General features: G+C 43.1%; 2 protein-coding genes across 3 annotated transcripts in view; one reads left to right on the top strand and one right to left on the bottom strand.

Moving 5' to 3' along the window:
• larp1 (La ribonucleoprotein 1, translational regulator) overlaps positions 1-11,760 on the top strand; it is a 39,967-nt gene extending 28,207 nt beyond the window's left edge. For both annotated transcript variants that reach the window (XM_079282804.1, XM_079282803.1), the window contains 12 exons: positions 289-463; positions 639-820; positions 1,177-1,269; positions 1,401-1,727; positions 3,578-3,701; positions 4,293-4,498; positions 4,610-4,716; positions 8,819-8,976; positions 9,160-9,304; positions 9,451-9,560; positions 9,656-9,783; positions 10,190-11,760. In XM_079282804.1, the coding sequence (XP_079138930.1) occupies positions 289-463; positions 639-820; positions 1,177-1,269; positions 1,401-1,727; positions 3,578-3,701; positions 4,293-4,498; positions 4,610-4,716; positions 8,819-8,976; positions 9,160-9,304; positions 9,451-9,560; positions 9,656-9,783; positions 10,190-10,414 (1,980 nt within the window). In that variant the 3' untranslated portion in view covers positions 10,415-11,760. The remainder of the gene's footprint in view (positions 1-288; positions 464-638; positions 821-1,176; positions 1,270-1,400; positions 1,728-3,577; positions 3,702-4,292; positions 4,499-4,609; positions 4,717-8,818; positions 8,977-9,159; positions 9,305-9,450; positions 9,561-9,655; positions 9,784-10,189) is intronic.
• Positions 11,761-14,440: 2,680 nt separating this feature from the next.
• faxdc2 (fatty acid hydroxylase domain containing 2) lies at positions 14,441-24,442 on the bottom strand. Its single transcript, XM_079283808.1, has 9 exons — positions 24,391-24,442; positions 22,939-22,979; positions 20,355-20,452; positions 19,442-19,545; positions 18,132-18,253; positions 16,770-16,975; positions 15,827-15,932; positions 15,523-15,689; positions 14,441-15,310 (listed from the first exon to the last, which is right to left on the bottom strand). The coding sequence occupies exons 1-9, from the start codon at positions 24,413-24,415 to the stop codon at positions 15,154-15,156; spliced, it is 1,026 nt and encodes a 341-aa protein (XP_079139934.1). The 5' UTR covers positions 24,416-24,442; the 3' UTR covers positions 14,441-15,153.
• Positions 24,443-25,991: the final 1,549 nt, after the last annotated feature.

Below are 25,991 nucleotides of genomic sequence, written 5' to 3'. Positions count from 1 at the left end.
ATAATCAATGAGGAGAACTTTCACAACTCTGATCTCAGCACTGAAGCAAACCAATGAAACCAAAGTCACCTTCTTCAAGAAGAAAACTTTTAGGAACAACTTGTGGTTTTCGGGGAAACTACTTTCCTCCATCACCGTATGGATCATTTAATACCTCCCAGCCGTTAGACTGACACCACATAAACACAGCACTTCATGTCCTCTGACGTCAGTGAGATCCTTTACGCAGAGACGGTCCTACAACCGTGTTATCGCACAGACTAACCGGCCCGTCCTCTCTCCCCTCAGGCGTTGAAGAACAGCGAGGAAGTGGAAGTGATCGACATGAAGATCCGCCGGAAGGTGGACCCGGAGAAGTGGCCTCTGCCGGGCCTGGCCATGCTCAACCAAACCCACACGGATTTCTCCCAGCTCATCAACTGCCCCGAGTTTGTCCCGAGGCAGCCGACCGAGGAGCCCAGAGGTGAACCGTCTGATCTGCTGTTCATGGGTCAAAACTATGAGGAGCAAAGTGGACTTTTTCTGGATTCTGCTGTAGCTAGATCTGCCTTATTTTGTGTACTGCTTTTGAAAACAAGTCAATATAAAATGTTCTCTCTGTGTGTGTGTGTGTGTGTGTGTGTGTGTGTGTGCTGCAGGCTCTCCCAGGTCGTCCACGCCGGCCAAGCAGCGCGGCAAGACCGAGCTAGACATCTCCAACCTCAAGACGATGCCCAAGGGCCTCTCCGCCAGCCTCCCCGACCTGGACTCCGAGTGCTGGATCGAGGTCAAGAAGAGGCCCAGACCCTCCCCGGCCAGACCCAAGATCAGCGCAGAGAAGGTGACTCATCCCCATATGATCATTGGATCGTTACGTTTTACATTGACCGTGATGCATTGTGGGCCACTTAATAGGAAGTCAGAGAAAAGTGCCTTTTAAATAGAATATTATTGACTTCATCATTACATTTTAAAATGTGTCACTGCTGAAACAAAATAGATTCAAATAAAATCCTGTTTCTGATAAATATATTTTCATGATAGAACATGTAAAGAAGTCTTTGTGCCAATTTTATGTTTTATTTTTGCACAAGAAAACGACAGTCCCCATCTTATACTTAACTTGTCATGTTGGTATTCCTCCTCCTCCTCCTCCTCCTCCTCCTCCTCCTCCTCGGTGCTGGTTGGCTGTTGAAGGCCCCCTCGTTGCAAAAGGAAAAGGACGACTCGATTCGCTCCCCGGTGCCTCAGCCCGGCTCCTCGCCCTCCCCGGCTACCACAGGGAATAAGGTGAGGAAGAGAAATGATTAATTGACCTACAACACAACTGTTGTTGATCATTTCCCCTCATTGAATTGGGTAATTGTCGAGTGGTCAAACACGGCGATCTTCTAATCATTTCTTTCTTTTCTTTCTTTCAGGACGGAGCGGAGCCGGACGAACCCGAGGAGCTCGACTTCATGTTCGACGAGGAGATGCAGCAGATGGACGGGCGGCGCAACACCTTCACCGACTGGTCGGACGAGGACACGGACGGCGAGATCGACGACCACGACGTCAACAAGATCCTGATCGTGACGCAGACGCCGCCCTACCTGAGGAAGCACCCGGGCGGAGACCGCACGGGACACCACACGTCGCGCTCCAAGCTGACCAACGAGCTGGTGAAGGTGATCAACGACGGGCTGTTCTACTACGAGCGGGACCTGTGGGACGACACGTACGAGCCCGAGTACGCCACCATCAAGGTGAGCTCCCGATTCTAACCGTTACTGCCGAGCGTTCCAAATACACCCAAAGTACAGCCTTTGTTTCCAAAACTCTCACAAAAGACGGTCAGAAGAAGTTAAAAACTGTTAAAATGTGCCGTGATTCGTAGATTTCCCGCGATTTTTTTCTTATGTTAGCCATATTCATGAACGAGGAAGTTTCAAAGCCGCTTAAGCGCATGTGTTGCAGGAGGGATTGGAGGGGGATGGGTCTCTCAGCCTGGAGACGGCTGTTAGTTTCCTGTTTGAAACGAGACGTTGATGCTTTTGTCTCGTAACGTTGCCTATTTCTTACTTCACATCCCTGTTTATTTCAACTCAAACCATGATCTTTTCCTCCAAACCAAGTTTGCTGAAATTAGCATACGTTTCCTAAATATATTCCGAAGTGAGTTTCCTGTGAAGAGGGAAGTTTATTTTTGAAAAGACCGTACGCGTGTAACGAGTGTAAATTGACACATTTCTGGTGAAAAACGAGTATTTTTTCCTAAGAGATATATATGAACCGTTATATGACGGTAAGTTGCTTTAATACAGTCTGAGAATGGATGATTATAATATTGATTAAATGTTACACAGCTTCAGCCACAGCTCCAACAATGAGCTAAAATAACCAGACTGTTCGACCACCGTTGAGAAAACACACTTCTGTTTTTAATCATTTTAACTTCCACCAAAATAAATGTCTTTCGTGTTTACAAAGGAAACAAAAAGGAGGACACAAAACTAACTCTCCTTCAGTTGACTCGCATAAGTCAAACAGCCGCTGGTTAAATACCAACGTAACGGTGAGACACCTCATCCCAGCTGATGACAACATGATCTTTAATCACGCCAATATTAACCCTTTCTATCAAAGTACACTCTACGGTTAGACTATTTATAACTTATTCATACTCGTAGATGAACGGTTTAAACGGTTTGCTTCATGTAAACTGATAACATTTCCAATAGATGAAGTCCTTTTTAGAAGTTAGTGGATCAGAAAACAATTAGTCTGAACAAACATCATGAACCATCACCATGTATTACATAATGAAGTATCCGAGGGTTAGTGGAGAGTTTTGGGATCACATGATCCCCCTTAAAACAAAACAACCTTTCGTGACGCGTGACTGGAGTCGGGCTCTTCTGACAGCTTCCACGTTACTTCTTTGTCAGATTGGAGGTGTTTCTGCCCAAAGCCAGATGAGTAGATTCAGAGCTGGAAACCCGACACAGAAGAGAGAGTTTTGTTTGTTTTGGTGTTTGTTGCCATTGTAGCATTGTTGAACTCATTGTGGGGAGCTTCACGTGCTCTCCGGCACACATCCAGCTGCGTGTGGAACGGGGGGGACGCTTGTTTATAAATACACCCCGCGCACGAGGCCTCGGCCTGAAGGATCGTAGCCGACGGGCCGCAGGGGGGGAGGCGAAGATGGACGCTGAAAGATCTGAGGATGCCGGATGGAACGACAGTGTGAGTGCGAGGGCAGTGATACAGACTCGTCTGCGGGGAGGTTGTAAATTGAGCTGCTGCGGTTGGAGGGCGAGCAGCGACGGTTTGGTCATCTGTCATCTCCGCTGGTGGAAGCTTCAGGGTTCTGTGTGCAGCTGTAACTCGGCTGGTTGTTTCACTCGAGTCAGAACGGTCGGAGACATGAAGGTGAAAAGGTTGTTTCTGGCAGCCGTGTTCTGCTGCTGCATCTCAATGTCCAGATTACTGCAGATCAGGTCCGTAGAGAATCCACGCGTTCAACGTTTGTCCCGGATTGCTGTTTTGTTTTTATTTACTTTCGATGTATATATTTTGTCGTCATATTCACGTCTGTTTTTCCTCCGTTCTACAGCAAGAGGTGGAGAACTTCAAGAAGGTCCACCTGATCAGCCGCGAAGAGTTCGACTGCCTGACCCCCGAACCCCCGGTCGACCCCAAGCAGGAAGTCCCTCCAGGGCCCCCCAAACCCCAGCAGAGTAAGGACACGGAGACGCACACGAAACACGCTCACACGCTGTATTTACATCGACGTTCTGTCTTTACAAAGGACATGAGGTGAAGTTAAAACACAGGATGCAGAGATTCATCACAAAACAACGGGACACAAATAACTGCATTTCTTTCTGACCTTTCGCTGGTATTTGTGTGTTTCTTGTGAAATCTGGATACTTTTACTTTTTTAGGCCTCTAATCATAAACTTGCTGTCCTTTTGAGACTTAAAAACTACCCATAATGCAACACTTAACCTGTGTTATTCTCCACTCAAAAAGAATATCTCTTGTGTGACTTTACATAGATTCCAGAGACAACACAGTAAAATACTGTATTTAGAGTCTGTAGAAGAAGAAGGATTTCTCTCATTCAGTTTATTCAGTAATGACAAATGTTTTTATCCTATCGGGCATTAAAAGGATCTTAAAAAGACATGAATCCATGTTTAAACTTTTACAGATCTGTTGATTTAAATCAAGTAATCGATGAGTGGTGTAGGACAGCCCTCGTCTTAAAGTAGTTACAAAAGGTAAATGTCAGTTTAAAAAAACACATCCTCCCCTCTCGTCTTCAGTCCCCACAGACGCTTTGGCGAACAAACTCTTCGGGGCCCCCGAGCCTTCCTCGATAGCTCGCTCGCTCCCGACTACCGTGCCTGACTCGCCCAACTACCGCAGTGCCCGGACGCCCCGCACGCCCCGCACGCCTCACCGGAAGGACCAGACCGTGACGCCGCGCTTCTACCCGGTGGTGAAGGAGAGTCGACCCGTAGACGCAAAGGTAAGATAGCCGCCGAAGGGGGTCCATGGGTTGAAGGTTTTCGGTGACGAAGAAACCACACTGACCAAAGGTGTAGACTAAAACATTTGACGCATCTCTGCATCCTCTCAGACGCCCAGGAAGAGGAAGACCCGACACAGCTCCAACCCGCCCATGGAGTGTCACGTCGGCTGGGTGATGGACTCCAGAGAGCATCGCTCCCGTACGGCCTCGGTCAGGTGAGATCTCTCTCTCTCTCTCTCGAGAAAAGAACACGGCTCATACTGTCGTCAATACGGTAATTAGTAATGCTGTTAATATTTTAACAACTCCTCCGATATTTCATTTAAATCGGTGATGAAAGTGTATTTTTTTTATTCTAACTGGAAAGTATGGAAAGTGGAAAATCTATCGTCACTTGAGATATTTGAATAAACCCTTTGATCAGTGATGTGCAGCAGCAAAAACTACATTTAGGACTTAACTTTGGTCTTTAAGGGATTAAACGCGACCCATTAAAGCAGGGGTGTCAAACTCATTTTCACTCTGGGGCCACATCAGCATCACGGTCGCCCTCAAAGGGCCGGTTGTAAATGTAAGACGGTGTAAATGTAACTACGGTACTCCTAACATAGTTAGTTTAGTTTCCCGGGATATCTGTGACTTCCACAACACGTACTTCCAGTTGTGTGATTTCTCCTCCGCCATTGTTTCCTGTTGCTGGTGCAAAATGCATTCTGGGATATTTGGCTGTCCCAAGTACAGACAAGTCACCTCCGATGCAGCCCGGGTAAAATGGGCAGAGCGAGCCACATCCGGGCATTAGGGCCGTGCTTGGCTCGATGTGAACTTTGAATTGGAACAGTACTTGGGCTGAGACTGATGACGTTTCAGTACAGAGAAGTACGCATGTTGAGAAACTTGTTGGAAATCCTCTTTATGGGCTGTTGCATCTCCTGTCCACCTGTTGTGATAGTTTTAATGTCGGCACACAGACAAATGCCATCTCATCACTTCGACTTTCTATCTCATAATTTCGACCATGGGGATATTTTTATTTTCACATCTAACTTTAAATTTTTGTAAAAAAAAAAAAATTATTATTATTTTTTTTTTGCTGGCGGATTCGTGGGCCACATAAAATGACGTGGTGGGCCGGGTCCGGCCCGCGGGCCGTATGTTTGACACCCCTGCATTAAAGGGACCTTTATCTTGCCCATTAGGGATGGGTATCAATTAGGGCTGGGCGATAAATCGATTTAATCGATTAATTCGAATGTGTGCTTTAAGGCGATGTGTTTTATTGAAAATCGAGAAAATCGCCCCCACCCCTCCCCCCCGTTGGGTTCCCGTAGTAGAGTGCGCGCGCATTGTTTACAAACGAAAACAATGGCGGCCAGCAGTGAAGCTCTCGTTCTTAAGAGAGGGAAGAATGTGTCTTCGGTGGTCTGGAAATGGTTCGGGTTCGTGTCATCTGACACAGAACAAACAGCACCACGATGTAAGGTCTGTCTAAAAGCTATTGCTACAAAATCAAGCAGCACAACTAATTTAATGCAGCACCTCAAACAGAGGCATGCTGCCGAGTGGGAGAGGTGTTGTTGCCCTGAGGAGGGAGCAGGACCGCGGGAGCACAAGCGACGCCGCCGCCACCTCACAACAACAACCCAGCATTTTGGAGACATTCACCAACTGTACTCCGCATGAGAAGAAGAGTGCCCGGTGGAAAGCCATCACGGATGCAGTCGCGATGTATATCGCAAAAGATATGGTGCCCATATACACCGTGGAAAAGCCGGGGTTTATTCACCTTCTCAAAGCTTTGGACCCCAGATACGTGCTACCAAGCCGTAAACATTTTTCTGACGTTGCCTTGCCTCGGCTGTACAATAGTACACGCCAAAGGATCTCTGCGGAGCTGGAGGGGATGTCATTCTACTCCGCAACAACTGACCTGTGGTCCAGCAGGTTGACCCAGACACCGATCCACTTGACTGGTGGAAGCGTCACCAACTTAACTTTCCAAGGATAAGTACTTTAGCAAAGAAATACCTCTCTGTGCCAGCTACAAGTGCCCCCTCTGAGAGGCTTTTCAGTGTGTGGGGGGGCATTGTTACATGCCACCGTGCATGCCTGAAGCCAGAGGTAGTAGACAGGCTTGTCTTCCTGGCAAAAAATATTTAGAAAAAACATGCACTACTGTTTAATACTGTTGGTTATGTTGTAGGGCTGGGCGATATGGCCTAAAAAAAAAATCTCCGATTTTTTTACAAAAAATCCGATTCACGATTTAAATCGATTTTTTTCCCCCAAAATTTTTTGCAGATGACAGAAGCTGTTGAAAACAATTTTTTCTTTTATTTTGTGATGATTTTCCCAAGTAGGTTGATAAAAATAAAGTGCAAACAAAACCTGAACATTGTAGAAAGGTGCCTGTAGTATACAAAAAGTATTTGGTCACTCTTTTGTTTGCCTGAATCATTTAAATATAAAATTAAATTAAACATAACATTAAATGGCATTAAATAGTAGCCTTCCATTGTAAACAACTGTGCAAATGTAACTTTTTACAGTAAGCTTTTCTAACTGAATACACTGATACAAACACAGCATGAAATAAAATGTATATGACCCTTTAACATTCACATTTTCAAAAGTGCAACATCTGATCTAACATCAACATAACATATTTTGCACAGTAAATAAGTGCATGTAAACAAAATCAAGTGCATTCACAACATAACCAACAGTATTAAACAGTAGTGCATGTTTTTTCTAAATATTTTTTGCCAGGAAGACAAGCCTGTCTACTACCTCTGGCTTCAGGCATGCACGGTGGCATGTAACAATGCCCCCCCCCCCACACACTGAAAAGCCTCTCAGAGGGGGCACTTGTAGCTGGCACAGAGAGGTATTTCTTTGCTAAAGTACTTAGCCTTGGAAAGTTAAGTTGGTGACGCTTCCACCAGTCAAGTGGATCGGTGTCTGGGTCAACCTGCTGGACCACAGGTCAGTTGTTGCGGAGTAGAATGACATCCCCTCCAGCTCCGCAGAGATCCTTTGGCGTGTACTATTGTACAGCCGAGGCAAGGCAACGTCAGAAAAATGTTTACGGCTTGGTAGCACGTACCTGGGGTCCAAAGCTTTGAGAAGGTGAATAAACCCCGGCTTTTCCACGGTGTATATGGGCACCATATCTTTTGCGATATACATCGCGACTGCATCCGTGATGGCTTTCCACCGGGCACTCTTCTTCTCATGCGGAGTACAGTTGGTGAATGTCTCCAAAATGCTGGGTTGTTTTTGTGAGGTGGCGGCGGCAGCAGTGAAGCTGCTGGCCGCCATTGTTTTAGTTTGTAAACAATGCGCGCGCACTCTACTACGGGAAAAAGGGGTGGGGGCGATTTTCTCGATTTTCAATAAAACACATCGCCTTAAAGCACACATTCGAATTAATCGATTAAATCGATTTATCGCCCAGCCCTATTATGTTGTGAATGCACTTGATTTTGTTTACATGCACTTATTTACTGTGCAAAATATGTTATGTTGATGTTAGATCAGATGTTGCACTTTTGAAAATGTGAATGTTAAAGGGTCACATACATTTTATTTCATGCTGTGTTTGTATCAGTGTATTCAGTTAGAAAAGCTTACTGTAAAAAGTTACATTTGCACAGTTGTTTACAATGGAAGGCTACTATTTAATGCCATTTAATGTTATGTTTAATTTAATTTTATATTTAAATGATTCAGGCAAACAAAAGAGTGACCAAATACTTTTTGTATACTACAGGCACCTTTCTACAATGTTCAGGTTTTGTTTGCACTTTATTTTTATCAACCTACTTGGGAAAATCATCACAAAATTAAATAAAAAATTGTTTTCAACAGCTTCTGTCATCTGCAAAAATTTGGGGGGAAAAAAATCGATTTAAATCGTGAATCGGATTTTTTGTAAAAAAATCGGAGATTTTGTTTTTAGGCCATATCGCCCAGCCCTAGTATCAATACTATCGGCTCGGTTCTTTATCGATACTCTTGTTTTTTTATTATCGCTAAATGTTTCCAGAGCAGCAACATTAATGTTTACATTCACTGGAAACGAATACAAAATTTCAATCAAATAAATCCTGCGTAACGTCCATAAAGGTCGCAGTCATCACATCATTCTCTGTTCTCCTCCCTCTGCTGATTCACTGCTGACAACAATAACGTTGGAGCGTATCAATAATCTGGTCTTTGATAATTTAGCACCGTTTGATACCGGGTTTTGGGACCAACGTCACCGAAGTACTTCTCGTATTTGATTGCGTCTCTCCACCGTTCCTCCCTCTCCAGCTCTACCGCCAGCCCATCGGAGGGCACCCCCGCCCTGGGTAACGTTGGCTGCACGCCTCAGTCCCTCCCCAAGTTCCAGCACCCGTCACACGAGCTGCTCAAGGAGAACGGCTTCACGCAACACGTCTACCACAAGTACCGCCGGCGCTGCCTCAACGGTACACACACACACACACACACACGGTTACTTCTACTTTACCATTGCTTCTGTTCCTTCACATCAGTGGAAATCTATTCTGCAGTATTGTGAACCCATGCTGGATGTCTTGTTGTTGTTTTTTGTCCGCCTTGTGTTTTTGAGTCAACCTTATATCTCTCGCTCTCCTCTCCACCAATCGCAGAGCGAAAACGTCTGGGAATCGGCCAATCACAGGAGATGAACACACTCTTCCGCTTCTGGTCGTTTTTCCTGCGCGATCACTTCAACAGGAAGATGTACGAGGAGTTCAGACAGCTGGTGGTCGAGGACGGGAAAGAAGGATACAGGTACGAGAGCCTCGACCGCTGAGCTCAGGATTTTATATTCAGTTGTGTTATCTAAACACCATATGTCCTGTCTTTAGAATAAAAGTCAGTATTACCAGTGAGCTCTAGATTCATAATAATAAGTTTAACTTGTGTGTGTGTTGCAGGTACGGATTGGAGTGCCTGTTCAGGTACTACAGCTACGGTCTAGAGAGGAAGTTCAGGCCGGACATCTTTAAGGATTTCCAGGAGGAGACGATGAAAGACTACGAGGCTGGTGAGAAATCCAAACGCAACACAAATAACAATGCAATTCTATTGTGTTTTAAATGTCAGAGTTTTCTGGTAAAGCATCTTTCCCTCTCTCCTCAGGCCAGCTTTATGGACTGGAGAAGTTCTGGGCCTTCCTTAAATACGCCAAAACCAAGACCCTGGAGATCGACCCCAAGCTGCAGGAGTGCCTGAGCAAGTTTAAACGTCTGGAAGACTTCAGGATTGACGTGAGTGGAATAATCTATTGGGGTTCGTAAAAGCAACCCCGAGAAGATGCCGAGAAGATTATCATGGTACTCAAAGACACTGTAGCAGTACCTGTGTTCAAGCATCAAAGCTTCAAACAGCGTTTACCAGCATGACCTGACGGAGGTTTCTGCATGATCGTCATTGCTACATGAATATTTACATCTATCCATATCCATATCCATAGTCTGTGTGTGTGTGTGTGTGTGTTACCTACAGTGACTTAGATGGCGGTTAGCATGGAAGCTAAGCCATCTACTGCTGTGTGGACGCCACGTTAGTTTAGTAGATGGAGCCGACTGTGTTTTTGTTTCTGAAAGCGGTGCTTTGAAAACGTCTCTCTCTCTCGCTCACTCTAACCTCCGCCCTGGTTGTTTCTGCCTCCAGCCGCCGATGGAGGAAGGAGGCCGCAGGAGACACTCGTCCAGCGGGGACGGTCGCCGCCGGCACCCCTCTCAGCCCACTAGCCGGCCCCACAGCCAGGCCGGCTCGGGCCCCGGGCCCGGCCCCGCTCCCGACGCCCCGGGCCCCGCAGCCAAGGATGATGCCAAACCCGTCAGCCAGAAAGCCGCCGCTGCTGACCCCGCACCAGATGCCAAGACACTGAAGTAACGCCCAAGAAACACGCCGGCCCACATGGATCAACTCAACCACGTCTGCTAGTCGCCGGTTCTCTCTGCGCCACATGGGATGGGGGGGGGGGGTCTTCACTCAAGCATAAGAGTCGTTTTTTTACACCCCTACGACTTCTGAATGAGAAATAAGGAAGACAAATAATTAATACGGCGACGGTTTATTAATTAGTTCTGATTTTGAGAGAAAAATACCATGATGTCTTGATGAGACGAGGAACGGAGAAGGGTGTCAAACACTTTATTTTATTTTTCTCTATAAATCATTGCCAGTCCACTCGGTGGACGGTTCAGCGGTGATTTACTACCCTGGAAATTCTTCTTCTTTTATTTTTTTTAGTTTCTTACATTTCCACGCGGACCCGCCCTCTCCGATCTTCGCTGTCCTGCTGGCTGAAAGACGTTTGACTCCTCCCCCTGATCTCACATTTACGATTGTTATTTTGCTCGGCATGTGGAGAGAGATCGCAGACTTTGGAAATAGTTTGAACAAGATTGAGCGTCTGAAAAAAAGCCGAGCCGGAGAGGCCGAGCTGCTCCTCGCATCCAACCGGACCAAAGTGGTTTGAAACCGAGCGACTGACATTTCCACCCGCAAAGCCCCCAGCGCTCAGTCGAGGGGCTGACAATTAACTAAAATATATTCGATTTACTTTACGGCTGAACATTGAGGGGGAAATTAATAAAGAACCAAATGATGAAAAAACAAGGAAAAAGAAAAGACTTCAGTACGGACACGATCATTGAAAGTTGCCTTATTTTAATGGTTTTACTGCTTCTGTCTTGTGCCGCCACCTTGTTGTCCGTTGTACAGCGTTGGAATCATCCATTTATCTGGTCACCGTTTGTTCCCGGCAGAGGCCACTAGGTGGGGCTGTGTCTGCCAAACTGTCCTCCCTCCCCCTCCCTCCTCCCGGCTCGCTCACTCCACTCCGTCACTTTTTCTGAACTGCCTTCAAAGTGTCATCCGGTCTGTTACAAGTCATGTAATTCTTCTTCCCTGTGTTTTTGCAAGTTGTGGCTTTTGTGTGCCCCCCCCTCTTTCTCCTGCCCCAAAACAACAACAACAACAACAACAAAACACTGGGGTGGAGAGTTGGGAAGGGAGAATCACCGGCGATTTCCCTCTTTTTAGGATGCTTCCTGACTTCCTCGCCGCCTCCTCTTCCCCCGTCAGAGGAGCCGCATCCATCCGTTCATCCGTCCGTTATTCACATCCATCCATCCGCGACGACACGGGACTGGAATCATCGAAATCTGGATTACTTGAAGAAGCGATGGTGATTTAAAGGGGAGCTGTCGAAAGCTCTGTCGCAGGTGCTCTGGGTGGAGACGCTTACGGGGGGACTCGGAGGAGTGGGGGGGGGGGGGGGGCGGACACCGAAGTTCGCCACTTCTTCCTGTTCCACACACACACACACGCACCAGTTACAGGCATGAACACTGACGGGTGTGGTCGCACGCAGGTACAGATGTAGCAGTGTGAGCAAGTCAAACACACACACACACACACACACACACACACACACACAGCTTGATGTCTTGCAAAAACAAAATCCGAACTGGACTCTTGTTCTGTCGTCACGCTTCCTACAGTCGACCGGGCGGGCGACTTCAGTCTTTGTCCAGCTCGATGATATCAAACAGAAGAGTGACTTTGTTCCTCCACTAATGTAAATGTGAATCTGACTGATGGAGAGAGACGATGTCGGCTCCCTGCTACTTGTTTTATTGTTTATAGAACAGATTATATATTTGCCTTACAAGTGAACGTACTCTTTAATGTTTTCTTTTCTTTTTTTCTCCTTAATGGTCTCATGATTAATGCATTTTAATGCTTTTTAATTTCAATTTGCAGTGTTTCTAGCGTTGTTGTGATGGAGGCTGGGTTTGTGTCGCGCTGTTTTAAGAACATCTGGATCTTTCAGAAACACAAAAGGGAAAATTGACATCAGGACGTCGATGGCTATTCAGTGTAAACACTAAACCTGTGAGCTTCAGAGTGTTTCAGATTGCAATCAAATCATTTTCTTTCAGTTACGATGTTTTTCGCCAAAATGAAGTTTCCGGCAACAAACTAATTATTAAATCTTCAGCCTCAGCCTTTGTTTGCAAAGTCTAAACTCATAGAAGTTGTTTGGTTTTGGAGTTAGAATTTAAGAAGGAAGTTCACAAAACTCCATTAAAAAAAATGAATTCTTGAGTCTTAATACACATCTGGATCTCCAGATGTTTCGTGAAATCGTGAAAATCGATCTCTTTCACACGAGTTAAAAAGTTCAAATGCATTTGAGGAACGAAGAGTTTAGAAAGACGGCTGACATTTTGTTTTAGATCAAACTATCGGACGTCTTGGTCCTTTTTGTCATCGTCCTTCAGCCTCGTTTGCTGATGTTCCAGCAGAGTCCGGGTTCAGTGTTTCACCTTCTTCCTCTAAATCCACAATTGTTGGACACATGAAAATGCAAAGCTGTACTTGTTTTTTCTTTTACGTTTTCTTTTTTTCTTTTAATGTTTCGTTATCTTCAGGGAGATTTGGATCCGTTTCAGAGGCTCACAGTTGATGCATCAACGTGTTTACTGGAGGTTTAAAGACAGAAGAAAAGAGGAAAACTTGTTTCCCAAAACCAGCGGAGCCTTTGAATGGGGGGGGGGGGGGGGTGTGTATGCAGACATGACAGTCTGCCACTAGGAGGGGTCACATGACAGTCACATGATCCCTCCCTTTACTGGTCGTCGCCTGTCACCGGACAATTGGAGGGGATTCAGGTGCTTTGGGAATTTTCGGCCTTCTCTTGTCAGCACGGAACTGCTGCTAGCTGTCCAGACAAACTCTAGGGGGCGCCGCGGCACCTCCGCTCGTCACTTTCACACGGACAAGGCCAGCGGGCCGGACACTGAGGAGATGAGTGAAGGATGTAGGAGGGGAGGAGGAAGAAGGAAACAAGAGGGAGAGACCAACTGGGCTTAGTGATGTTGCTCAGAGGAATATGGCTGGTTTTGGATGGCTGGAGACTGAAAACAAAAAAGGACAAAATTCCATAAAGCCATATGAATAAGAAATAAGTGTGTATGAACCATTAAGATAGTTCATTGCATTACTATATACTAGGCTTGTCATGAGGAAAAAAAGATGAAAAAAGGAACAAAAAAAGTATATAAAATGTAAAATACTTGAATAAGATCTTGTATTATAACATTTAATATTCATAATATCTGCTTTGTAGGCTGATGTGATTCGCTATTAGTTATTTGTAATTTGTAGTAATTATGCTTTTCCTTAATAAAGAAAAAAAACAAAACGGACAAAAAAACCTCAAATACTGTCTTCTGAGTAGTTATTTCTGCGTGTGTGTGTGTGTGTGTGTGAATGAACTTTGGTAGTTTCACAGCAGATCTCTTGTTTGTTTAGCATCATGTTTGGAGCAGTTTCATTAGTTTTTGTTTTGATGTTTTAAAGTTTACAGTCCAGTTGAAATAGACTAGGTATCGATCACAGAAGATCTCTTTCAACCTTCACGTCTCCGACAACTCTTAGAGGCCTCCTGAGCTAGACAGACTGAGGTTAAAGGTCAGGGGTCAGACTGGTGAGCCAGGATATTTTGTTGTAATTACGATACTTTTTTACACCTACAATACCAATACTATGACGGAAGATAAACAAATGTTAGAGACATTTCATTTATTGCTAACTGTAAACATGTCTTGTTCTCAGTCCCATGAGATGCTTTTTTGTCCCTTAAAACAATGAATTCCGTGTTTCAGTCCTCCTGCCGCTGCTTTAACAAAACTACATTTCCATACTGCACGTGTTCTCTGCTAGTTTGCAGCTGTCCAAACCAAAGGACCTGAGAGCGTGTGTCATGTCATAGTGTATGTGATATGACCTGTCCAAAGCATGAACATAACATTGCATAACATAACAAAAAATAATGCCATCTCTTAATTAAAATGTTTTAATATTAAACACTCCTGTAATATCGTTTCAATCACAGTAGCAGTCATTTTTAAACATTCATGTCTTATGATACAACAATTATACAATTACTGAGACCTCCTGAAATACATAGAAACGCGTTTTACATTCGAGGATATGTTTTAATGCCGCTGAGAGGAGAAGTGCAAATGTATCTTCTGTCTGAGCAGCACGTGAACGCAACAGAAGAATCTGGAGAGGGAAGCTGTTGCTAAACATTACTTTTAAATACAAGATGTGTTTATAAGAATTGAAACATGACGTAAGATTGATGTGCATGTGTTTATAATGGACACTACTCACGTTTAAACTAAGAAAAGTACCGTAAGAACATGCCATTAGTTTAACCAGGTAAGGATGATATGAGTGACAATGAATTTGTTCAGGCAAAAAAAGGCCTAAAAACAGAAGGCTTTATGGGTAGCGAGCACTAACTGAAGGTGCATGAGGGCAGAACATGGCTCCTTCACCTGAGGAGGGAGGTTAATGCCGAGTGCATTAAAGAGAAACGAGTCGTTTTCACGCTCAACCATCAAAATTCTTACATCGACCTTATCAGGAATCTGCGTGTCTAATAAAGTGCAACATTGCTACCTGAAAAATAAAAAGTGCGGTTGAGTGTCGGATACCGGTCAACGGGTTGTCTGGATTACAATGATTGAAATCTAATAGTCATTGAAGACTGAGAACTGTATCTCCTGATATCATGATCCTGAAGGTACCGGTCAAGGGGTCACACGTCATCAATGGCCCTTCTTGGGCGTGTCGGGTATGCTCTCGTTCATTGGGGTGAGACTGGTGAGCAGCAAGTGGCGTTCGAACTGCTTGGTCTGCCTGAATTTAGCGTCGGTGCCGTGGAGCCGATCCAGCACTCCGAAGACCCCGAAACACTGGTTGAACCTGGAAGCGGGAAGTGAAATATATCATAATTACAATAAGAATTCTTGAGTTGTGGCTAAAAACATTTTGTAAAGCCACAGTTATCTTGAACTTTGACCATTAAAATCGAATCAGTTCATCCTTTCGTCCAAGTGTCCCTGAGATATCGTGTTCATGAGAATGGGCCAGAGGCAGCCAATGATTAAACGGAACTCTTTGATGACTGGACTCACCTGAGGTGGTGGAAGTCGTGGAACTCGGGGGAGGGTAGGAAGGGGAGGTGGTATCCACAGTGGGAGATGGTGGTGCTGATCAGAGCCAAGCAGTACCACATGCAGGTGGTGGTCAGGTGGGAGCCCAGGATCACCGGCCCCAATGCCACCGGCCCCATGTTGGAGATCTAAAGACAAACGGGACGAACAAACTGGTTGTAATGGCCGAGGAACATCCAGATCTTCAATGATCAAAGATTGTAGAGTTCAAGAACATTACTGAGACAGACTGAGTAAATGAAAAGCCGGGAGGGGTTTTACTCACCATGTGCTCCAGAGGATGAGCGTAGATGCATATGAGTCCAATGGGAGCGGTCCACTCGTGGTGCTGTTTGTGGAAACGCTTGTAGAGGGTGGGATGGTGGAACAGCCTGAGAGAAAAGAAGAAGAGGATAACGAGGCTTTACTGCAGCAGGGTCTGACCGTCTGCTTCAGACCCGGTGGCACCGATGACGAGCATCCAGAGTACATAGAAATAGACCGTTATAAGTTCCTCACAGTAACTGTAAAGTCCCAAAAGTAGTCCGTACACAGAATTCCCCATTTCAGATCAGATTATAATTACTGATGCATCACTTTAATGTTGCAGCTGGTAGAAGTGGAGCTAATTGAATCACTTTATATGCTGCTGGGTAGCTTGGGAATAAGTCTCCTTTTACATTATTAAGTATATTTTGTATTATTAATCAGAATCTGCAAAGTACCAAGTAGGGGTATCAAATAAGGTGGAATAAAAAGTACAATATTTTCCTCTGAAATGTGGAGATGTAAAGTATCATAACATGAAAAAAACCTCTAAACCGTACTAAAGTGTAGCGCTTGAGTAAATGTACTTTGTCTCTTTCCATCACTAGTCTGGAAGATGTTTGACAGTAAAACATACTATCGGACAAATAGAAACTTTGACCTGATGATGCTACTATGTGAAATTATGTTTTACTTTCTGTTTTCTGGCCCTTATAAAATAATAATAATAATAATATTTTAGCAATATACAGCAAAACAAATATTTTCTTTGTGTTCACATTCTTCACTTTTGCCCCTAGGTGGCAGTAATGTTTAAAGCTTGGTGTTCCAATGACACCCGAATCACAAATGAGGAAGAATTGTTATCGTCACCTGGGTAGAAAGAGGTTGAACGTCACAGCAGAGCACATGCGTACAACAATACGACACGGGTGTAAAATCAAACAATTACTGATCCAAACCTGTGAGAATAGTAGAAAATGATTTCCTCCGAGATGGCGAAGAAAGCCAGCTCCATCAGGGCCCGGTGGAAGGTGGGCAGCTCAGGGCCACAGGGGTCCCCTTTCCAGGTCATCAGGTAGAAAGCCACCACCACCATGGGCCCCGAGATGAACACGTGGTTGAAGATGACAGTCTTCACCGCATGGATAAGCTTTACTCTATCCACCTAGCGGACAAGGAAGAGTTATACACGGGAACATGCGTCAGAATATTGTAAATAAATAGTTTACATGAACTAACCACATGGTTTATTTACTCTTGTGCGAATGCTTGACAATTGAAAATTAGCGAGTATTTCCTCATTGAGTTAAGCAAAAGGAACACTTGAATATCTCCCGCCATACTAGTAGTAATAAAAAAATGGCCATCTGAAGATTGACCCGAGGGCTCCGACATACAATAAAAAAAAAACTGAATTCAGGATACAAAGATAGATTGCTTGATAAAAGTTGTATTGTTGCTTCACAGCAGCACGTCCTGCTTTGTTTATGACCGACGGGGCTCAAGTTCAGAGTTCACAGAGCTCAAAGTAACGGACCGAAGAAAACCAACAGGACACAAACGATGACTCAGCAGATTGTCACACGCTAGCTCATCATAGGCAATACTAAGTTTTATGGCTTTACAGCTTATTCATATTCATGGAAAAATAGAAATGTCATGAAAGTTTAAGTCAACCCACAACTGTAAACTACGGACCTGAAATTGATATTTTTAGTAAATCAAAGAAACCTGAGCTTCCTGTGAACTGTGTTATAATCTTTGGAAGGTTGTCAATGATCGGATTACACTGGCGTAACCTCCCAGCAGTGACGTCGCTCTGTATCTCCCCGTGTTCATAAACATCGTTAATCAAACACAGTAAGAGGACTTTGTGACGGTGGGCACGTCGCTTCAGCAACAGTCGGGGAGCTGCTTCACACACACACACACACGACAAAATATATCGATTTTCATTCATTTAAATAGTTTAATATTATGTGATAGATCATCTTGTGATAGATTTTGAAATTAAGAGTCCTCGTTTATTGTGGCAGTTATATTTACTTATTTATCCATACAACTATTTATATTATGATTAATAAGCTGCAAATGATAACAGTTACTGTATCAGCACCCGTTCAAATACGATCTGCAGTAGAAGCAGTTCATGCAGTCACATTATTGGCAGAAGGATTAAAGATCAAAGTGAAGTCTCAATGGTAGTAACTATGAGAGTCCTCACAGTAATGACAGTAATGACAGTCGGGGCACTAGTGGTAGAAGTACTGGACGGCAGTAACAGTGAAACAGGAGGAGATACTGGAACAGACTGGACGTACCGGGTTGTTCTGGCCCACCTGGATGCGGTAGCGAGTGATGAAGGCGGGTTTACCGGTGGTGTCCACCAGCAGCAGCAGAGCATTGGTCCCCCCGAACACCAGCGTGGGGACCAGCATCGCCCCTGTTGAGGAAGACACGCAAAATCTAACAACTCTGACAAACGGAGCCGTTGCATTTCCATCGGTGTCGGGTACTGAAGAAACACGAATAACCGAGCTTTGAGAAGTTCAGACTATTTACGAATCCTCAAGAATATCCTCCATACCAGATTGTACGACGCAGCGCTGCGTTTGTGCAATCAGCTGTGAGGAGCTGCAACTCCATCAGCACTTTCAAAACTAACGTAGAAAGCGTGTGAAACGCTGCTCCGCTCTGAACTCCATCTTATGGTCTTCGTGACTTGGTTTTACCGCACAAGCAAACATTTGTGATGCGCTACTTTGTGTAACTTTGTATCGTGTGTTCTTTCCGTACCGTTTGTTATCGTGTTCTTTTTAAACTGTAATTAATTGAATGTAGGGACAACATGGCAGATCAAAGATGTTGTTTATGTGCAATGTAGAAGGTAATTAACATCCTCGCTGATATCAAGCAGGATTGCACCCAGTGAGGGGAGTTTTATTGCACTTAATCTGTGCTTTATCGATTTATCTCGCTGCATATCACATGTTCACGTCAGGAAAACGCTCCACCTGCTCCACTGGAATCTTTCGAACGCATATTGCTTTGGACCGACGGCACATAATGTCCTAACGTAGATCGTATCTGACCGAGAAATACCTTCTGATGTGCAACGCACCTGGACAGCTCATGACACAACAACAACAACATGACGGCTACATCGCTAGAGAGAGTAAGTCCACACCGGAGGTCATGACTTGATATGCAGAACTGAACAACTGCTCTCAACGCCACACACACACACACACACACACACACACACGGCACCAAATAAGGTGCTCTTTTGTGCGGCCTTATAATTCTGAGAACAAAGTCCCGTTTGTGTCTCTGGTGGAGGTGAAATCGAATTAAAAACTACATTAGTAAACAGATAAATGGAACGTGAGAGAGCTCTATGGAGCCATGAAGCCACCCATGTCCGAGTGTTTCACGAGTTTGTACCGACAACGCAGGTCATTGATGCGGTTATCATGTAGGAAGCAGATCGCTGTGCGTTTGATTTGGCCTCATGAAGACCCCTCCGTTAAGAGCCGTCAATAACACTCTGCTGGTCACAACATGTTCCTCTGTGAACACATTTCCTCGACAACAAGCGGACCGAACCAGCTGGGGGTTATTTTTTTCTTACCCAAGTAGAACAAAGCAGTGTGATGACCCTCAAACGCCACGTGCAGATTGGTCCACAAGTCCTGCCAGAAATCTCCTGAAGCTCCCCAGAACCTCTGAAGATGCCTGCAGGAGGAAAACAGACTATTTTCTTGACATGAATTGAAAATACTTTCCTTTGTCTGGAGAACTCATCCCACACTTTTTGCCACCAACATTTACACATTAACTGGTGCGTCTGACTCGGAACGGTCTCATTCGAAAACACTTTAGTGATGGCTAAGATCGACCTAACAATGCCAGATGAACCGTCTAGAAACACTTCAGCAACCGCCTTCATGAGACCTTTGCAATCACACGGAACACACTCACAAATATCAAAGTCATGTCGGGCTCTCTCCTCATGAAAAACCCACCCAAACAGACATGCATACATTTATTTGGACACCTGATCAGAACGGATCTTTTGAATATTTGAGGCATCTGTTTTTCTTTGGTGATTTGTCAGTCTATCGGATGTTGATATTCTGTGATCCAATTCCAATAGTGCAAACACCAAACTAACATATTTCTTTTGTGACGTTTGAAGAAGAGCATTGCCAAGGCAACACACCTGTTAATATTCCATCTCGTTACGGCCACTATTGTGCATTCGACACTGAAACTATTAAACTGATATTTAAATCTGCACAGAGTTTGGCGCCACGCTTCCAGTTTCTTTCTTTCTACAACCTAAAAGAATTGCAGACAACTCAAACATAGTTGGTGCTGTCAGCTATCTGATTTGGACCCGATCAGACCAGTCCTGCCCTTACACCTGCCCTTTCTTTCTTGTGCATTGACATAATAACCTGTGAACTTGTAACTCCCCAGGTTCATTTCAAGACAAGCCATTGGTTTGTTGAGTAACACTGCAACTTGTAAGGAAATCCTACCATGTCAGCGAGTTGCCAAATGCAGCCAAGAATAAGATTCCAGATCCGATGACAAACGCAGCTTTCTTCACGGAGTCCAACAGCCCTCCAGGACCGTCCTGGTGAGAGATAAAGGCAACATATCTGTTACTCTGACGATACGGTGAGATCACATGATGTTGAGCTACATCAGCGTCTCCCACAGAAACGTCTTATGGTGCAGAAACGCTGTAAAACAACTGTTAAAATGGCTTTTTAGGTCCATTCAGTTTTAGACAGACGACTCAGCGGCTTATGTTTCCATAACGGTGGCAAATTCAGCACCGTGGAGATAATACAAACAGGAGAGCAACGGTCATGTTGAGCATTGCTATGTTGGAGGACGACAGTGAAAACACCAGGCTCGTGGGTTTTTTGGTCATTATGTTGAAAAGTACTGTAATGCAAACTTGTACTGTATTTTCCATCAAAACCATAGACTAAAGTGGAAAGAGTCACCAGTAGGTCACCTATTGGTTTGTGGACTGTCCTTTTGAAGCCTCGCGTTCGGCCTTTTAGCCGTCGCCATCTTGTTTTTTTTTAAAACCAGAAGTGACATGAGAGTGGAGCTCTGAACGCTGAATAAGATATGTCTAGGTGACCAAAAAGGTTACTATTAACTTTCATAAACAGAAAACACACTGAGAAAGGGTTACAGTTGTACAAAACAAAAATATGGATAACGCCAACCTGTCAATCACCGTATAGCCCCGCCCTAAAGCATCCCCTGCTTTATAGTCTGTTTGACTCTAAATGGACCATAATCTACTAAATGAACATCATGCTGTGTTGAAGAAGACTTGAAACTAGAGATTGAGACCATAAACTCATGTTTACAATGTTTACTGAGGTAACAAATCAAGAGAGAAGTAGAGTCATTTTCTCATAGACTTCTATACAACCAGAGGAGTCGCCCCCTGGTGGACACTAGAGAGAATGCAAGTTTAAGGAACTTCTGCATTGACTTCACTTTTCATCCTGACAAGACAGTAAATTGAGCTCAGATTAAGGTTTTCAATCTACATTACTTTCATGTATTTTAGTGTGACCTAAACAGATTCAAACAAATCACGAATGACTTTGAATGAATTTGAGCTTAATCTTTTGCAGATCCAGAGAAAAGTGTTTATTTGATCTTTTATTCTAAATGTGTCCAACAAAAGCTCAGGGCATTTAGTAAAAGCACAATCTGAGCCAGCCGCACGGAGAAAACTGGATCAGGTCACTCAGCGGGAATTAATTCCAGGGATTGATGTCACATTCACCAGACCTTCTGAAATGCCAGCTTTTTACCCCGCCTGCCCGTTGCAACAGTGGGAACAATGTTACACACATGTCTACCGACACTGATGTGATCTACCCTCATGAGGACATTTTATGAACTTGATGTATTACCTACAATCTCTAAAACATGAGGTCGAAAACAGTTCCCCAAAAGACAGGAAACGCGTTGTACTACTTCCCAGTGCACTACACCCTCTCATTTCTACAGTAGTGCAAACACTCCTTAACATGTTTGATGGTCACGTGCATGATCATTATTGGCCATCCTCTCTTTGTTGCCTGCAGGCCTCCATAAATTGGCACAGGAGCAAGAAAAAAATGCAACCTGAACAGGTCGAGCCTGAACCACAAACAAGTCAGGGTGGTAAAAACAAAAGCAGGCAGGTGGAAACGGCCAACGGAAACACGGATACAAAAACAACAGGGAGGTAGAAACGATTCAGCTACAAATGAAGAAAAAACAGACACTTTTAAGAGAGGACAAATATTTTTTTTAAAGGCAGAATCATTCATTTGGATTCAGATTGTAAAATAGAATAATTATTAATAATAATTAATTAATTAATTAATAATTATTTAGATATAACTGTTTATTCAAAGCATGAATGACTGAAATGCAGGTAATAAGTCCTCATTTTTGAGTCTTATGAGAGGCTTAGATTAATACTAATGTAAAAACTATAGATAATACATCAGTGGTGTCACAAGGCTGAATGTCACGACTGAGTTTACCTTTGCAACAAGTTATTTATTAGATGAGACATGTTTTTATGAACATCTTCTAACGTGTGTTCTGACAGACCACAGACGTGTCAATTTAAATGTAAAATGTAAAAAAGGATTCTGTGTTTCCTTGAAGGATGCGAGAGACTCTTTTTCAAAAAAAGAACACACAGGCAACTACAGAAGCTAATTAATCCAAATGATAGGAGGATTCAAAGCTCGCTGGAGGCAGGTTTACACCATTAATTAGCGGTGGGCAGGAAGGAGGTTGGATCATACTGTCAGTGGACCACACTGAAGGATTAAAATCTAATATTTAATGACATTTAGGTTGGAAGGAAACGTGTTAACGGTACAAAAAACATTTTTAGAAAATATCCTTTACTGCAAAATGACACAACATACACTACACAGAGGTTACCAGAGGTTACCAGACCGCAACAAATAATATTGATCTTTTCAAAGTCATAAAACCTGTCGGCCTCTAAAAAGGTTGTGCCTTTGTTAACTGACACTCCTCCTATTGTGTTGCTGCTCACCACATTTGTTGTATTCTTACCTGTCTGCTGCTGCTGCATGTTGAGGCAGCTCCCCTCGTGTCTGTAAGAATAACAGACACACCGTTTATTTTCTTATTTCCCAGGTGTGAGAACAGTCATGACTACAGCATATAACTAAAGGGGGTAATCGTCTGTTGCTATTAATGATTTCAGCATGACAGATTTAAAAATCCCCTAAAATTATACTAAAATGTACGATTTTTGGGATACCTGTGCTGTTCCAAAATGACTGACAGCTAAAGATTAAATGTCCTGCTGATTATCTTAAAAGGAAAAGGGCCTAATCCTAAAAAAAATAATGGTGTGTATTTGAAAAGAAAATATTTCACTTCCTTTTTGAGATGAGTCAAGTCTTAATTTTCCAAAGTATGTATGTATGTATGTATGTATGTATATATATATATATATATATATATATATATATATATATACACACACACACACACACACACACACATTTCTTACTTCCTCTGTGTGTTTTTTCATGAATAATTAATTCATATTTAATACAGAACATATTAAAAACTCCTCACACATGACCTCAAAGACTGCACTTCCACTGATTAAATTCTACCACAAAAACGTGAATGCATTAAAGCAGCCTAAACGTCTCAGGCTGCTTTTTATCTTTCCAATCATGTGAGTGCTGTGTAGCCGGGCTCAACATTTACAAATGTTGGATTATAGATAATCCGATTACATCCATCCTTCTCACAGTGAGCATTTTTCTCCAGTCAAATTCTTGGGGATAACTAACGTTCCCTATAAGTCCACACTGTGGCTCTCTTTGCAGTTGAGCAAGAAAATAGAAACCTTAAGGAACAAAAAATATAAAGATTATCAGTATTTTCTTTTATATCTTAATACATATTTTAAGGGGATCTTTAAGTGAAACAACACAAGAGTATTAAGGGCTAGACAGCTGGTGCTTAAACGTTATTGGACAGTGAATTTATTAATGTTTTGATTACAATTATTTTAGACAATCACAAAACTTCAGCTTCAGAAATAAAAAGGAAATGTTGGTTGTTTTCATACTACTGTGGCAATAAATGCTTTTTAATATGTTTGTTATTGGCTGCTGGAGTAAATTAAGATGACTTTTAGAACTGCGCATGCACTTCACTTGTAAGTATTTTAAATAAAATAAACGTGGCCTTTAAATAAATAAATGAAAATGGAGATAAAGTCAAAACAATGAAAGCGTGCAGCCAGGAGCATGCTAGACGTATCAGAATATTATAATTACATCATAGATGATCGATACCACCGGGAAATAAAACGTTAAGTAACAATGAACCGTGGCGTCTCTCACAGACAACGTTTAACCGACGAATTGTACAGCGCTCCGTTTTTGACAGATACAACCGGCTGTAAACGGTCTTCATCTTTAAACGTGACAAACACCGAGCACACCGACACGTTTACGGTCAAATAATTCACCGACTCACCGCCGACTCTCATCTCCAGCGTCATGTCTCCCTGCAGTCTTTCCTGGTTGTCTGTGGCGCTGGCGAAACAACCGTGTATTTTACAATAGCCGACGACTTCTGATTGGCCGGTTCGTGGTCAGCTGACTCGAGCCGTACCCGGATGTTGTGGAAACCGGTCTCTACATCACATGTACAATTTCACAAATTGTCAATAAGAAACGTAAAAAATAAACATAAAAATAGAAATAAAAACGTAAATAAATAACACAAAGAAAGAGAAAGAGAAATAAAAACATAAAAATATAAAACGTAAAAAAAGAATGTAAATAAAGAGAAAAAGGGGACACTAAGGCACAAATTAATTACATACCTAAATGAACAGCATTTAATAGCTTTTATATGCAGTTCAAACTCTTTGTAAAAACACAAAAATAGGATTTTGGCTTGTAAATTTACACTTATGTAGCTATGTAGAATTTGGCAAGAATATACAATAGATTTATGATATATGCCCTTTCCTCAAATATTCTGTCATAGGTAAAGAATCCAAATATAACATGTTTATAGAATAATGCAAACATCTAAAACATCAGACAGAATCAGAATTAGATGTGTTCAGATGACTGCGGTCTGCACACACACACACTCACACACACACACTCTGTCCTCTGCCTTCCCAACATCAATGTCATCTCCTGCAGCTATCACTTAACGCTCCCTGACCCTGATAACCTCCAGGCCTGTCTGTGTGGCTTCACTATCGCCCATTATCACCGTACAGGAGGTCAGTCCACCATAATCATTAATAAAGTGACTTTGAACACTGGTGTGTGGATGACAACTGTAAATTATAATTGTATTTTTGATACTATATGATATTTGTTCTGATATATTTGTTTAAATGTCCTTTAAATCGGTGTTGCTGTGGCGTCTTGTTTTTATTCTTGAGTGCTGAATCTCCTGTCTGCACAACTAATTGGATAATAACAGAGAAACCTTGAACCATGAAACCCTCTTCAATAAACACGCAGAGAGATTTGAAGTATTTCTTACTTAACTGAGGACCTTTTATTATCTACATAAAGACTTGTTAAATAACTTAAAGTCGTTCTTAATTGATTGAAACTCTAAATTGTTGCTGTAAATAGTAGATTAATATGCTGCAGAAATAAAATGAAATTTGCTCGAGCAGATTCATTTCAAGATACCTGGATAGTTATCCAATATTGTGAAAGGTTGTGTTATGTCACACCAGCTAAGTATCACCTTATTGTTGTACCCATTGTACCTGTAGTGTATTTTTAGGCTCTCTTTAGGATTAACTATGGTACAGTCTGTTGAGGCGCAACATATTTGTATGCATGGGAGGAGATTATGTGTCCCGGTCGTGTGTTTGTGCGTGCCTGCATGTGCATTTGTCTGTCTGTCCACGGCTAATCTGAAATACTACCGGACCCATCAGCCTAATATCATTTTCTGCGCTCATTTATCACTGTATGCTCAAGTACCTCTCGTGTTTGCATTGATTCCCACTGTTTGAAAAACATGTTTTATTGACTGTTTTATACCTTCATTAACGGCTGACTTACTCTCAATTTGGGATCTTGTTTCCGTTTGGG

The sequence above is a fragment of the Melanostigma gelatinosum genome (assembly GCF_949748355.1).
Source record: "Melanostigma gelatinosum genome assembly, chromosome: 14".
Lineage (NCBI taxonomy): Eukaryota > Metazoa > Chordata > Actinopteri > Perciformes > Zoarcidae > Melanostigma > Melanostigma gelatinosum.
Note: the sequence above shows the minus strand (reverse complement) of the source record. Positions and strands in the feature narration are given on the sequence as shown.

What these genes read in the sequence shown, in the direction of transcription:
- faxdc2 (XM_079283808.1), bottom strand. Translation starts at nt 24,415, where the DNA reads ATGACGCTGGAGATGAGAGTCGGCG. An exon ending in TTTGGCAACTCGCTGACATG is followed by an intron (nt 19,546 to 20,354) that starts GTAGGATTTCCT and finishes TTCCTCCTGCAG; the next exon opens with GCATCTTCAGAGGTTCTGGG. An exon ending in CTCATCCTCTGGAGCACATG is followed by an intron (nt 15,690 to 15,826) that starts GTGAGTAAAACC and finishes GTTTGTCTTTAG; the next exon opens with ATCTCCAACATGGGGCCGGT.